Raw genomic sequence first — 13,979 nt, 5'->3', positions numbered from 1 at the left:
GCGAAATAGTTTTTTGCAGAATACCATATTTGTAAAAAACCCAAATTAATGTACTTGTAATTGTATTATAATATTTTATATAATAGTATTATAATACTGTAATTATAATTCATCGCAGTACGTGTAAAACACCAAAGGTCAAAATAAGCTTCAAATAATGTACAGTGGGGACCACGTGATTAGACTGGTTGCAAAAAGGAATAGGCCACGTGGATAACTTAGTTGATTTATTATTAATTTGAAAAACCGTAGTCAATACTGGTTCGGTTCGATGATTTTAACTTGGTTTTCATATGTTTTAAGCGATTCTCTTTTGGTTTTTTACTCTTCAGTAATAAGCATCCATCCTAGACTGAACTATAATCCAGTTCCCAGTTAAACTGGCTGGACCAGTTCTTAGAACCATGGTTGCAGTTTCCATTCCCCATCACATAATGTCATTAAATAATTAGAAAATAAGTAAAATGATAAAAAAACATATTTTGTTTTGTATCAATGTGTTTGTTCATCCCTCAAGATGCTTGTATTAATTGTATGTATAAAACATATTTTGTTATTTAAATCTCTGATTCTCGAAGAATAAGTGCAGAAATTATGTCGTCTTTAATTAATTACATAAATATGGTTGGTTAGATTATGGCTTCACAAATTGATTTCATTGATGAGGTGAAGCAACAGAGATGCAGTGGAATTAGAAAGTGTGTGTGGTGCGATTGTGGCAGTTTCTAGAACGTGATAACTTAAGCAGTGCATTCTCTCTTGAGATGGTGCTACAAGATGGAAAGTTTTTTTACTAAATCTCTCTTGATATACTATATGTTATCTTTTGATATTATATAAGTGGGTTTAACATAATATTTGAATTGAAGGATATTTGAATGATATATTTCAATGATATTTCTGCAGTTAACTAAAGTAAGTTATGTGTTTATACAAATATGACCATTTATACTACATGTTGTCTTTTGTATGCTTTCTAATTTATCATTTATTCATATGCTGATTTTTTTAGGAGTATGTATGATTGTAAAAATTGAGAAATCCAAACAAATCTCTTTAATATATATAATTTGTTTGATATGTTACGAAACAAAATAATATTTTTAATATTTATGTTTATCCATTTTACTTACATCATTTCTTCTTTAGGAGTCTAAATGTTTGTACAGATTAGGAAATCTTTTTTTTTTTTATGATTGATATCTATTTTTTTTCGTAACTGTTCATATTTGATTTTAGCGAGATCATATCCATACAACGATTGATAAAACTGTTATTTGTATATTCAAATCAAAGATACACAAGCTTAGATAATATTTGATGAAAAACTTTATAATTGAACCAAATAATTTAAATCTGTAATGGGATAAGGTTGATCATCACAGGACTTGGAAATTGGGTTATTGAAGCCAAACTTTATCAAGAAATTTGGTTGGAGAAAAAGTCTTAATCCTAAGAATGAGGTTGACTCCATTTAATGCAAAAATACTTTTTAAATTTCAGTGAGGGCAATTTCAGATTACATTGTCTTTTGCCATGATTATTAATAAAAGTCAAGGCCAATCATTACTTCATGTCAGGTTATTTCTAAGGAGACTTGTGTTTACACATGGACAACTTTGTGTTGCTCTTTCAAGGGTGACAAGTATAAATAGATTAAAAGTTTTAATTTATGATGATGAGCGATAAATTACAAATGAAGTTACAAATATAGTATATAAAGAAGTTTTTCGTAATCTAATTTAAACAGGTGTTTAATTTGTAGTTTTCAACTAAAAAAAATTATTTATCATTTTTTAAATTACATTATTTTAAAATGATGTTTTAAAGATTATTTTATCTTTTAATATTGCGTATAACATCAGAGTTCATATTTTTGAGATGGTTTTGCAAAGGGAATTGAGTTTTTCTAAAGGAGAAAGTGATGTTTCTTCTAGAGTTATTGCTTACAGGATCATTGCTAAGACAACTGATTTTACTGATGCTCAATATACTCTTCTCAACGTGAGTAATTTGTGTGCGTGAACACATGCAGGCTGGCATGTTACTTTGCCTATTTTGGTCATTGGCTAAGATTCTTTGGGAACAAATTTATGCCCTAAAGTTGTTGAATTTGCGTGTGTTTATGGACAACTATAACTACTAAGTTTTCTATGAGCCATTGTTTTTTACGAAGGGGTAATTATTATATAGGAACTTGTTTTATTTATATTTTATATGAGTTGTTAATATTGATTTTAAAGGAAAGTAACCGAGTTTAATTAATTGTGGTTCATACCATATTTTAAAGCTTTTTCCAACATGATGTAGATGATTTGCCTGTAACAATTCGTTATAATTATAAAATCTATCATGGATGATATTTGTCAATGCTCAACGGTTATCAGCTATGTTAACACAAATGAGGCTATCGGCCCGTTGTTTAATTGATCTCTTTTTTTAATAATAAGACATTAACCGTGTAGTATGTATTTATATAGATTTATAATATTTTTGGTCTTAAAATATTATTGTTTATTGCAGGTCATATTATGTATGACTTTTACTATTTTATACCTTGGTAAAAGGTTTCGTAATTTTTTTAAATGATGTTATAAAAGATTATTTCATCTTTTAATAAACCGAGTAGCCAATTAATTAAAAGAGTGTAATTTAATAATAATAATAATAATAAAATAATAATAATAATATTATTATTATTTATGAAATTATTAAGTGAAATTTCTTCACGGTACAATGCGGTATCCCATATTAAAAAAATTTCTTTGAAGGAAATTATAAGTTAGGACGAATTTCTCATATTAAGTTTTTGAAATCTGAGGTTTTGTTCGTTTATTTAGGTAAATTTACTTTTTTCGGCTATATATTTATCTTTTATTTATTTATTTTTCCTTACAATTCATTTCCTTTTCTTGCTTCTCAGTCGTCAGTCCCTCATTTTCTTTAAAACAGACTTAACCGTAGAATTCAGTATTGGATTGAGCTCTATGAACCTTTCTGTTGCTTCTCAGTCCCTCTCTCTTCCGCAGAGACGATCTTTGTCTTACAATGACGCAATTCCTATGACACCATCCTCTCTTCTCCACCGCATCCCCACCAGCAATTCCGCATTTATTCACCATCCATTCACTGGCCGCCACAAAATCATAATCCGTTCGTCGGCGAAACCAACCATCACCGATGAGCCTCGTACCTTACTTCGTGTTGCTGCTACCTCCGCCTTACTGTTCTTAGGCCTAAGTGTTGGTGTTTGGCAAGCAGCGGCTTCGACTACGTTTCTCCACCCCGCGACCACTAAATTACCGGAAATTGCAGTTGTCCCTCAAGGTATACTTGTTTTAATTACTCCTTGTTTTTTTTGTTTATACTTGAATTAGAATATTTTTGTTTTACAATTGTTTTGCTTTAGATTTTATGGACACAGAGGGTGATGATACCAATGGCAATTCTAAGGCTTCGGAAAAATTTGAAGACGAAGAGTTGAACAGTGCATTTGAAGCTTGGAAGTCAAAAACATTTGCTTTATCTGTTCCTCTTAGAATTGTTGCTCTTCGTGGTTCTATGCCTCCTTCCTGGGGAAAGGTATAAACTTTTCTGGCTGTTTCTATTTTTCGCCCTTAATGCTTATGATTTATTCTGTACTTTTCAGTTTCTTTATCTATTCGTGCCCACATGAAATTATGGTACTTTTTTCTGGGTTGTTGTGTTACTTAATAACATAGCAGAGAAAAATCTGATGTTCCAGTTATCTCTATCATGGTTTAATTAATGCTTTTATATGCTGAATAAGTAACTCGACTTGTGGAAAATGTTGTTTTACTACCTTACAGTATCAGGAAGGATTTATTTGTCGCAATAACTTGATCTTCTTTTAATTTATAGGATTTCACACAATCTCAAGGAAGGAGATTAAGGCTTCGTATGCAGTTCCTTGGAAGTCTTGACAAGATTTTTTCTGACCTATCAATGTCCTTTAACAAACGCAGGATTGGTCCTGCATCTGTTGTGGCTGCTGATGTTGTTAGTATTGGTGATTCCTGGCTTAGTTTTGCCATTAAAAAGTCTATAGTTGAGCCCATTACTGGGATAGAAGACCAGGATTGGTATAAAGATTTAAGCGAAAAATGGAAGGTAAGAGTTTAGAACTCTTGAAACTCTATGTTTTGGCTTCTTTTCATGTTTAAAGATCTTTAGGTGATTCATCTGATTCAAAGATATTTGGTACTTAATAATTATAATTATGGTGGTTTTAGGCCATCCATGCCCATGATTTTTGTCCTCAGTTCTTCCTGCCTTCTTTCTCTAGTGTTGGCTGCAAGTTTGGTTTATATCCTAAAGCTACAACATTCTAATCTTTCAGGCTAGCCATTTTATTGAATCTCACAACCACATTAAATCCACAATTTTATCAAACGTAGCCTCCTCAAATCATATATAAATAGATTGACTTTGCTTGTATTAATGCAGTTTTTTTATAATAAAGGGAAAATTAATTAGGGTTTTCTGGAAACAAATTAATTTTATTTTACAAAATGTACTAAGATCACACAAGTCACAATTGTACTACAAGATATTGATACACTGCTACTTATACTCCCACAGTTTAGAAGTATTCATAGGATTCCATGCATTATTGAACATTGATTTTAATCCAGATGATCATTACTAATACAGGATATTTCCTTGAATGATACTATTTCCCCTACACTTAAGCAGTTATATCTTTTGCTGGTTCCTGTTTCTCCATGGAGAGTTGCCTTTGTTCAATAATAAACATGTCTCAGGTATACTTACGCAGGAATCGTGAGGGAAAAATAGACCCAAATGGTGAAGTATGGGCTGCTCCATATCGATGGGGCACTATGGTGATAGCCTACAAGAAAAATAAACTCCAGAAGAATAAATTGGCTCCAATAGAGGTAACTTGTATGTTTAATACATCTTTCCATACTGGGATGACCAATGATATTTTCATGTTTCTACTCTTTGTGAAATTTACTAACCCTAATTATAATGAAAGGAAAACTAAGGGTTTTATAGGAACCATTGGTATTTTATCAGTTCATTGGAATGTGGACATAGCAACTATGTTTCTGTATCAATTTATATTGTTTGAATACCATAGAGGGGCTGACGGTTATGGATGGAGGAAATTATTAGACATTAACATGGCTTGGCTTTAAAACTTAACTTTGTGGTTCTATTGCTTCTGTAGATACTTAGTTAGGAATTCCATTGGGTACAATAATATTTCCAATTATGATAATAGGTCAAAATTGCAGGATTGGGCAGATCTATGGCAGCCTAAGCTCGCAGGGAGGATTTCTATGGTTGACTCTCCTAGAGAGGTGGTTGGTGCAGTTTTGAAATATATGGGAGCATCATATAATACAGAGAACATTGAATTGGAAGTTCCTGGTGGAAGGAAGGCAGTCCAACAAAATCTTGCATTCCTTCAAAAACAGGTAGATAGATTTTATGATTGCATTTCATACTTCCTTTTGTAGATAAGAATAAAGAGTTGCAAGGTATTCCACTGAGTAAGGCAAATCTAACCAAGAGTTAAACATCAATAAAGCGAGAAAAGTTTGGCCTGTAGGGACATTATATATTATGCTTCTGCATCTTTGTGATTTTCATGAGGTGAATCTAGAAACAAGGTGGATTGAGGTTTCTTAGCGAAAATCTGATGAAAACAGGCTGGAGTCTTGATAGTTTGATGTCTAAAATGTAAAAATGTTACTTAAGTGGGAATGGCTCTTTTCCTTAGAATTAGATTCTCAATAATGATAGCTTGAAGTATGTTTTACAACATAATAAAGGATTGCAAAGGTTGGATACTCGATGCTAGCTTTTATTCTTTGCCACTAGAAGAAGATTCCTAGCAGTTCATACTTCAGTGAGGTAGACTTTTGACTTAAGGATTTTTCTATTTACTTGTCTGTATTGCCTCACTACTCTTTGAAATGCTCCCAATACCAGGTTGTGCATGTTGGATTGGGGAACAAGTTGTTGCTATTTTAATTTTCAAAAGTCTAGTGAAATAAAGGAAAACAGTGGCTATTGGTTTAATTCTGGTTAGAGTCATTTTGCATTTAAATTTTTTTAGAATTTTTGTTAACCGGAATTCAGCCCTAAGCCTGAACCTAAAATACTAGGATAAAAGTTAAACTATGTGTTCACATGATTTTTATTTCCTTTTACATTTGAATTCATTGCACCAATGATCAGAAAAGGAAAACAAAAAAAAGAATGCTAAACCCTTAGACATGCCTACAGTGCCAAGCTGAGCATCTAACACTACCAAAAAAAAAAAAAAAAAAAAAAAAATTAAGGCTGAAGAAAATTTTGAAAGCATTCTCAAGGTTGTATAAAAAGAAAAGAGGGGCCAAAAAAAAAAAAAAAAAAAATCAGATCCCATGAAAGTTTCACAGTATTAATTGAAATATAATAAAATATGCACAGAAAAGTTTCTGTATTTTATTTTAAGGAAGAAGCTACACAATTTCCACCTTAAAAAGTTATATCTGTGGGAGATGGATGTCTAAATTAATTAAATCTAGATACTCGCGACATGTGATAGTTTTGATTAGGGTAATTATTACTATTAGTGTGTGAAAATTTTCAATGTTTGTTGTTTTAGCATTTGAATTGACTTTACAATCAAGTGTTTGAATGTAAAAAAATTTAATCTAATTTAGATGCATTTGACTGGATTTACTTATGAAAAAATTTGGATGGAGATTTTACCTCCGTAAATAATAGCACCCTACCCCTCCTCACCTATTCAACTATTTCACTTACTCCATTTATGTCTCTCTCTCTCTCTCTCTCTCCCTTCCTCTCTTTTACCTTCTCTCTTCTTTTGCCTTTAGGAACTCCATTTCTAATCGTTCTCTCTCTTGTAGCATCAACAATGGTAACTTATATGTGTCTGCTTGATGTTGCGTTTAGGTTACATTTGGGAAACTGCATTTGCAATATTTAAGGCTTAAACCATGATTTGGGAAAGCTAGACTTATTAGCTTCTCTCAAACCATGGTTTTCCTAAAGCAGTTTAAGAAAATTAAGAAAAAAAAAGTCAAAAAATACAAAACACAGTTGAAAAAGCATCTCTAAACTGAATCCCAAATGGAGCCTAAATCTCCAAATTGTTTCAAAATTGATGCCTCAATCTCCATGAATAAATTATTACATATTCCACTTTTTTCTTATATGCAAACACATTCAATATTGATACCTATCTTTCCTTTTTTGCCCTCATGTCGATTGGCTTGTTTTGTTTGCTAAGAAAATGCAAGAAAAAGAAATATCTTTGGTTGTTAAGAAAATGCAAGAAAGAGGAATAAAAGTGTGGGTAGAGATGTGAAGATGAGAATTCAAATTTTTACGAGGGAAAGGAAAGAGAAGGAAATAGAGATAGATAGATAGATAGAAAGAGAGAGGATATACAGCCTTGTTAATGAGGGCAAACACAATGGATTATGCTTGTTCTAGTTGATTGAAGTTAGCTTCCCCCGCCCCTCTTTCTCCTTGCTATTGTTTTTCTTGATTGCTTTTAGGGTGTGTGCTATTTCATGTCGAGGTGGGAAGTTTTTGTGGATCATAATGATGCATATGGGGTAAGGCAAAGATGATGGTAGAGGTGGGGTGAGTGATTTAAGTGATGCAGCGAGTATGCGAGACAAACTTAATGACCTATCTAAATCTAGGAAAAAACGTGTAGCAAGCTTCTAGCAGAAACTTTAAGCTCAGTTTAAGTGGAAAATAGCTTATTTTTTTATGCAAAGTTGTAACATCAAATATTTATAGAACCTGTTGTCTGAAATAGAATGCTGACGACGGAGATATAATTAAATGGGATTAATATTAGTACTTGTGTTTGGGCTGTGAATTGCATTAAAAGTACATTAATATATTATTGTTCAGTTGCATTTAAGTAGCTACTATCTGTTGTACTAAGCTTTTATGTCCTCGATATTGTAGGGTCTATAAATTCAAGCATGAACTGTCAATAATAATCCGAGAAATAAAAATTGTCAATTTAATCTGAGTATTATATTAAAGAGATTAATCATCAAATTTCAGAAAATATTCAAAGAAGGCATGATCAAACCCTAGAGTCTTGAAGGCTTGATTGAATCCAAGCTGCTCCTAGGATTTCCTTGCCTTCATTCTCAAGTTGATGAGAACAAAAAGGGCAACAACAATAAAAATAATAACAATAATAACAATTAAGGATTAATCTCAAATTAGTTGTAATTGGCTATAAATCCTTTGTTTCCATATCCATTCTGTTCAATTAAGCAATTGAAGCAAAGTATAAAATTGGAAAAGTTTTGTAATACTTTTTGTGAAAGAATTTTGGAAAAGAAGATTTTTTTTTTTTTTTTTTTTAAAGAAGAAAAATCATTTGATTTATTAGTAAATAAACAAAACAAGCGACAGGCAACTAAGCCTTAAATTAGTTAGGGTTTGCTGTATGAATCTTTTGCCTCCATTTTACTTTGTCCATAGCTAAATCCTTACTAATATCCAAATACTATAGGCACCTTCTTGACGACTTCCCTCTATGTGGTTCTAGGTCTGTCTCTTCCCCCATTTAGCAGCCTCCACTACCAAGGTATCACATTTATGAATTGGGCATTATGGGGGTCTACTTAACACATGACTATACCATCTCAAACTTCTGCTACTTGCACCTTTTCTCTAATGTCGTCATTCCTAATCTTATCCAATCTTTTGTGACCATACATCCATCTCACATCCGCATCTTTGAATTTGATATCTTATTGAAAAAGGACAAGGAGCAAAAATTCAAAGAACAAATTTCGGATCTTATTGAGCTATTTGGTCTTAAGAAAAATCACCAATGCCGCTGCTTATCTTATAGTTTCAATTCAAAATGATTATTGTGGTTTTCGTGGCCCTAAACTCAGTTGTGGTTTTGGTCAAAGGGTTTGTAAACCTGAAATTGTCTTCAATGCTGAGAATATTTTTAATAAAGAAGATATTGTGATTGTTGGTCTGAATGCTGTGAGGTTGCTTCCCCATTGTGGGAATCATGAATTGGAGGTAGATGCAATATAGTTTGGTAGTCTAAAACAATAACTGGAGCTTAGAAGAAGACAAATAAAAGAAATTATGTTTTCTATCAGTGGAAAATCTTAGCCTGCAGAGGTCTTTATATGAATAAGAGAGTGAATAAAGAAGTAAATTGTCAAAAGTGTTGTGAATGTTGATACAAAGGCATCTGAGATGGGTTTTTTTCAGAAATAATGGGAAAAAGAAGTCAGTATGCACGAGGAGCTATGACAGTCATGTCTTGAATTGACATTAAATGGAAGTTACACGATCATCGAAGGAATGGCATTAGATGTGGAAAAGAATGAAATCCCAGCCAACAAAGGTTTTGAGTTTTTGAATGTTTTTGTGAAAATAAAAATAGTTTTTGGAACTTAGATGGGAGAACGATCATGGCCCTTGACTATCTGTTCTGATGGCTACTGGATATAAGTTCAATTTTTGGATTTAATATGTGACTTGCTAGAATTATGCAACTTCATTACATCCTTGTTGGTCTGGGATTGCTATAGCTGGCAGTTACTTTCACTGAGCAAACATTGCAGAACTTTGTTTTTGCTTAAGGGAGCAATCAAGGATTGCAAAGTTGCTATCAAAAGAAGCTATAGAAAGGCTGTGATGTCAAATTAGGGAAGTTCCCAGAGAAGCTTCAAGTGCACAGGCAGCAATGAGTACCAATTTTGCAGAATCCTTTTTAGGTCCATGGTGATAGGAATCTTAGTCTTTATCATTTCTAACCTTAAGGACACAGATATACTCCTTGGGATAGGCAAGTATGACAATGAAGATACAAGTAAATGGTATTAGTAGTAGAAGTCGAGTCAAGCTGTGGATTGCATTACAAATACATTTTTATTCATTTCCATATACATCTTAGTTGCATATAATTAGTGTCTGTTGTGACTACTTAACTCTATATTAAACTCAAGCATGTACTGTTAATAGCAATAGAAGCGATAAAAAAAATTATCAATTGAATCTTGCTCTCCAGTGTCTCTATACTTTCTTTCTTTTCCCTCTCTCTTTTATTTCTCACTCTCAAACACCAAAGTCAGGACCTAAAAATCTTGGATCCTAACTTTTTTTTTGAATTTTGTAGGCAACTGATCATGCTGTTATTTTATTTTATTTATTTATTTATTTGGGTGTTTGGTTTTTATTTTTCATTTTTACCATTTAGGTTCCTAACTTTAGCAATGTCCACATTTCAGATGCATTCCATTCAACAGAGTTTTTTTAATTCCAAACTAGTCAGGCTGGTAGCTATATAGACCTATTTCCTCCATTTCACTTGTTATAAAAAATATTTTTTTCATCTATTTTCATCAATAGGGACACTTATATATACATATACAGGATAATATAAACCTATTATGAATCTAACTCCTAACAAAACTCTATTTACAACTAGTCCTTAATATTCTTTAGAAAGATATATAACCTTTGAGTTTGAGCCCCTTTTTTCTGATGATGTCATCTAGGCCTACCCTGTCCTTTCCATCAACATTATTTCAATGTGTTCAATCTTCATACTAAAGCACCTCTTGATCTGTGATGCACATGTAACACATTCAATCTCTGCTCTCAATTTTTCTTCAGTAGCAAGTGTCACTTCCACCTTCCTGTAGATGTTTCTCTATTTTTGATTTCTTTTATTGTTGTTGAAGGGGCCTCAATCACCTTCCTGTAGATGTTTCTCTATTTTTGATTTCTTTTATTGTTGTTGAAGGGGCCTCAAGCATGCTTGAGGTTAGAGCCATATAGGCCAAGTCTAAATCCTCAACCATCCCTAAGGTTCAACTTTTGCACTTCCTCCAAGCACAAGTTATATAAGAAGCATGCCTCACAAGAATATATTGGCAAATTCTTACTGCTCTTTAATGCCAATCTCTTAAAAACCCTTAAAATCTCTTAGATGGCCACAGCCATCCATTTGGCTTCCTTCTTTTTCTATTAGATTTTGGGGTTGAGGCTTTGAGGATTGAAAAACTTGTCTTCTGGTAACATATTAGGATATTTCTAACTTTTTCCTAAAATTACCTAAATTTGAATGGAAGGAAGACTAAGAGCCCATTTGATATTGCTGCGGCTAATAGCAGACTTGGAGCCAAAATTAACCCCTCATTTGGATTTTGTGTTTGGAATGAAAAAAAAAAAAAGGATTGAAATTCTATGAATTCAATTCTTTGGAATTGAACATAATTAAACTAAATTTCATCAAAGTAGATGAACTACCAAATTAATTCCACAAAAACATAATGCAGATTTTTATGACAAAACTATCCATCCTCCTAGTCTTTTAAAATTATTTTGTTAAGGGTATTTTAGAAAATAAAGGCAAATAAGTTTTCAATTCTAAATTCATTCCAAACATAATTATGTGAAATTCAATTGAATTTTATATTCTAAATTAAACATACCAAATTTGAAAAATTCATTTGTGAATGAATTCTATCTAGAATTCATTTGTAAATGAATTCTATCTAGAAGTCATTTGTACCAAACGGAGCGCAAGAGTAATTTTGTTGGTCTAGTTGATATAGCTTTTTGAATTATGGTTTTCTAATGGGTCCAAATATGATTTTGAAATAAGCTCACATTTGAAGCTTTTCTCAAATCCAGTTTTAGGCTCATAAAAACAGTAGTGTATATTCATTGTCTCATGAGAATTGTTCCTAATTTTTGACTCAAGATCTACTATTTTGGAATGGCATGCTATACTAGCCCTGAATAGTATAGCAGAACACAACATGGTTATATTTAAAAGAAAAAAAAAGGTTACAGCAAAGTTGCTAATAATCTCCTCATACAATTACAATTGGAAAAAGAAAAATGTAGTCTTTACAGGTCCATCCATTCTGAGTTTGTTGATGCAAAAGTAACATTTTCGAGGTACTTGAATCACTAAAAAGTAATTCCACTGACTTTCAGTTGTACAACCAAATTGAAGAAACATTTGATTTTCTCAGAAATTTTTTTCCCTCTGACTATAGATTTTTCCTTGCACGAACAGACCCTTTTGGTAATGTATAAAACAATTTAACTTTTTGAATCAATGATTTACTAATGGTAGTAGCAGAGTTTATGCAGAAAATGAAGAGGATTGAGAAGAAATAAGATACAAAAATTTTGTATGAGGAATGCACAACTTTGCTTGGGATAAAAAGACAGTATCACAGTGTCCTAAATCTTTTTGTACCAATGAATCTTCTAACAGTATTATAATTTATAATCTTGTCATTTATTGGCTATTTGTAGGTTCGGCTATTCGACAGTGTGGACTATCTTAAAGCATTTGGAGTGGGAGATGTATGGGTGGCTGTTGGGTGGAGTAGTGATGTCCTTCCTGTTGCCAAGCGGATGTCTAATGTTGCTGTTGTAGTTCCCAAGTCTGGAGCTAGCTTATGGGCTGATCTCTGGGTATTCTTATTCATCTAAGTGTAAAGTTGACAATCACTTGGTTTTTCTTCTTCATAATACTTGTTTGTGATCGCCTCTAATACATCATCTATTGTGTCTAAGCATTCATTTGTTAAGATGGTAATAGCAGACTGGCAGTGCAATGACTGAGTGTGATCTATGATCTAGATATACGTTGAAGATTAGAGTTTTACCAATCATGAATTAGAATAGCAGTTATTATTATAATTTTTAGTTGTACGTGCTTGTTCAGAAGATAAGTTGTACACTTTTGTGCAGGCAATCCCTGCTGCCTCTAGACTTGAAACAAACGAAATCGGAGGACGAGTGAGAGGGCCATCTCCATTAATCCATCAGTGGATAGAGTTCTGCTTGCAAGCTGCAAGAGCACTGCCTTTTAAGCAGGAGGTAATACCTGGTGCAACTCCTTCTGCCCTTGAAAGCATTCCAATTGAAGTCCCTAAAGAGCTGACCAGGAATAAGCCAAGTCTAGACACAAATCTTATTGCTGGAGTACCTCCACCTGAAATTTTGTCTAGATGCGAGTTCTTGAAGCCGCTGTCTGATGCTACATTATCAGATTATTGGTGGCTGATTGCCGGTATGCAGAAGTCTGATCCTGGTTTAGTCCATAGAATACATCATCATCTCTCGTCGATGGCACAGTCTGTTAGGTTAAAGCTGTATCCCAAGGCCTAAACTTGGACAAAGTTTCATTGAAGCAAGTCAGCAACTTCCAAAATGCTAAGATGAGCTTTGACGGGTTCGGGTTCTGACATATCTGCGGGCACATCGGTAGGATAATTTCAAGGTTAAGCGGAGCTTACTAGTTATTGTAAGTTAGGTCTTTTTATCTCAGTTTCAAATTTTTAGTATAGAATAAATATTTATCTTATTGTTGAAACATTTTATAATGTATTTGTGCAATCAAAATTATATTATATGTACATTACATCTCATTATATTTTTAATGTAATGCTCTTTTTTTTTTTAATTTAAATTAAGTTAAATTATATAACTTCAAATGTTTGATGTAAAATTTCTCTCTTTTTTTTTTTCTAATACTAAACTAATTTTCTAATGTGTATTTGTATCATTTATTTCAAATATGGCAATTAGAGTAACCCCTATTTGATGTACAATCTTAAATTACTTAGTCATGTCAAGAAAAATACATGTTATAGCTATTAACCATTTCCTAATATTGTTGAGAGTGAAAAAAAGAAAGTGAGATGAAAAGGGAGAAAGGGATGGCGCATAGATAGATTAGTCGTCGTTTTTCTTTTTTCAGTTCTGTGGAGAGAATTGTTGGCTGCTCAGACTTTATTTTCGTTGAAAAGCGAAAAAGGGTTCAAGGCTTTGTTTGGAATACAGAAATAAAAAAAAAAGAAAATAATAGAAGAACAATTTTAATCAAATTTTTTTAATATTTTCAATCAATACATCCAACTTATGTATCAAGGCTCTTCTCTTCG

The 13,979-nt window shown here is 32.6% G+C and overlaps 1 protein-coding gene across 3 annotated transcripts; it reads left to right on the top strand.

Moving 5' to 3' along the window:
• Nucleotides 1-2,902: 2,902 nt before the first annotated feature.
• On the top strand, nucleotides 2,903-13,498 carry LOC105632654 (putrescine-binding periplasmic protein-like protein). Of its 3 annotated transcripts, none has more exons than XM_089716478.1 (7): nucleotides 2,903-3,327; nucleotides 3,410-3,582; nucleotides 3,883-4,131; nucleotides 4,785-4,919; nucleotides 5,283-5,465; nucleotides 12,343-12,524; nucleotides 12,784-12,924. In XM_089716478.1, exons 1-6 carry the CDS (start codon nucleotides 2,988-2,990, stop codon nucleotides 12,520-12,522), a joined length of 1,260 nt encoding a protein of 419 aa, XP_089572604.1. In that variant the 5' UTR covers nucleotides 2,903-2,987; the 3' UTR covers nucleotides 12,523-12,524; nucleotides 12,784-12,924. The 3 variants fall into 3 exon arrangements, with proteins under 3 accessions (XP_089572604.1, XP_089572603.1, XP_012070483.1); XM_012215093.3 differs by having other exon boundaries at nucleotides 2,906-3,327; nucleotides 12,343-12,504; nucleotides 12,784-13,498; XM_089716477.1 differs by lacking the exon at nucleotides 5,283-5,465 and having other exon boundaries at nucleotides 2,904-3,327; nucleotides 12,343-12,504; nucleotides 12,784-13,498.
• The last annotated feature ends 481 nt before the right edge of the window (nucleotides 13,499-13,979 follow it).

The sequence above is a fragment of the Jatropha curcas genome, chromosome 11 (genome assembly GCF_041381405.1).
Source record: "Jatropha curcas cultivar XTBG-Jc1 chromosome 11, XTBG_Jcur_1.0, whole genome shotgun sequence".
In the NCBI taxonomy this organism is placed as follows: domain Eukaryota; kingdom Viridiplantae; phylum Streptophyta; class Magnoliopsida; order Malpighiales; family Euphorbiaceae; genus Jatropha; species Jatropha curcas.
The sequence above is the reverse complement of the archived record's forward strand: the minus strand, read 5'-3'. Positions and strand labels throughout refer to the sequence as shown.

What these genes read in the sequence shown, in the direction of transcription:
- LOC105632654 (XM_012215093.3), top strand. Translation starts at nt 2,988, where the DNA reads ATGAACCTTTCTGTTGCTTCTCAGTCCCTCTCTCTTCCGCAGAGACGA. An exon ending in TGCCTCCTTCCTGGGGAAAG is followed by an intron (nt 3,583 to 3,882) that starts GTATAAACTTTT and finishes TTTAATTTATAG; the next exon opens with GATTTCACACAATCTCAAGG. An exon ending in TTGCATTCCTTCAAAAACAG is followed by an intron (nt 5,466 to 12,342) that starts GTAGATAGATTT and finishes GGCTATTTGTAG; the next exon opens with GTTCGGCTATTCGACAGTGT.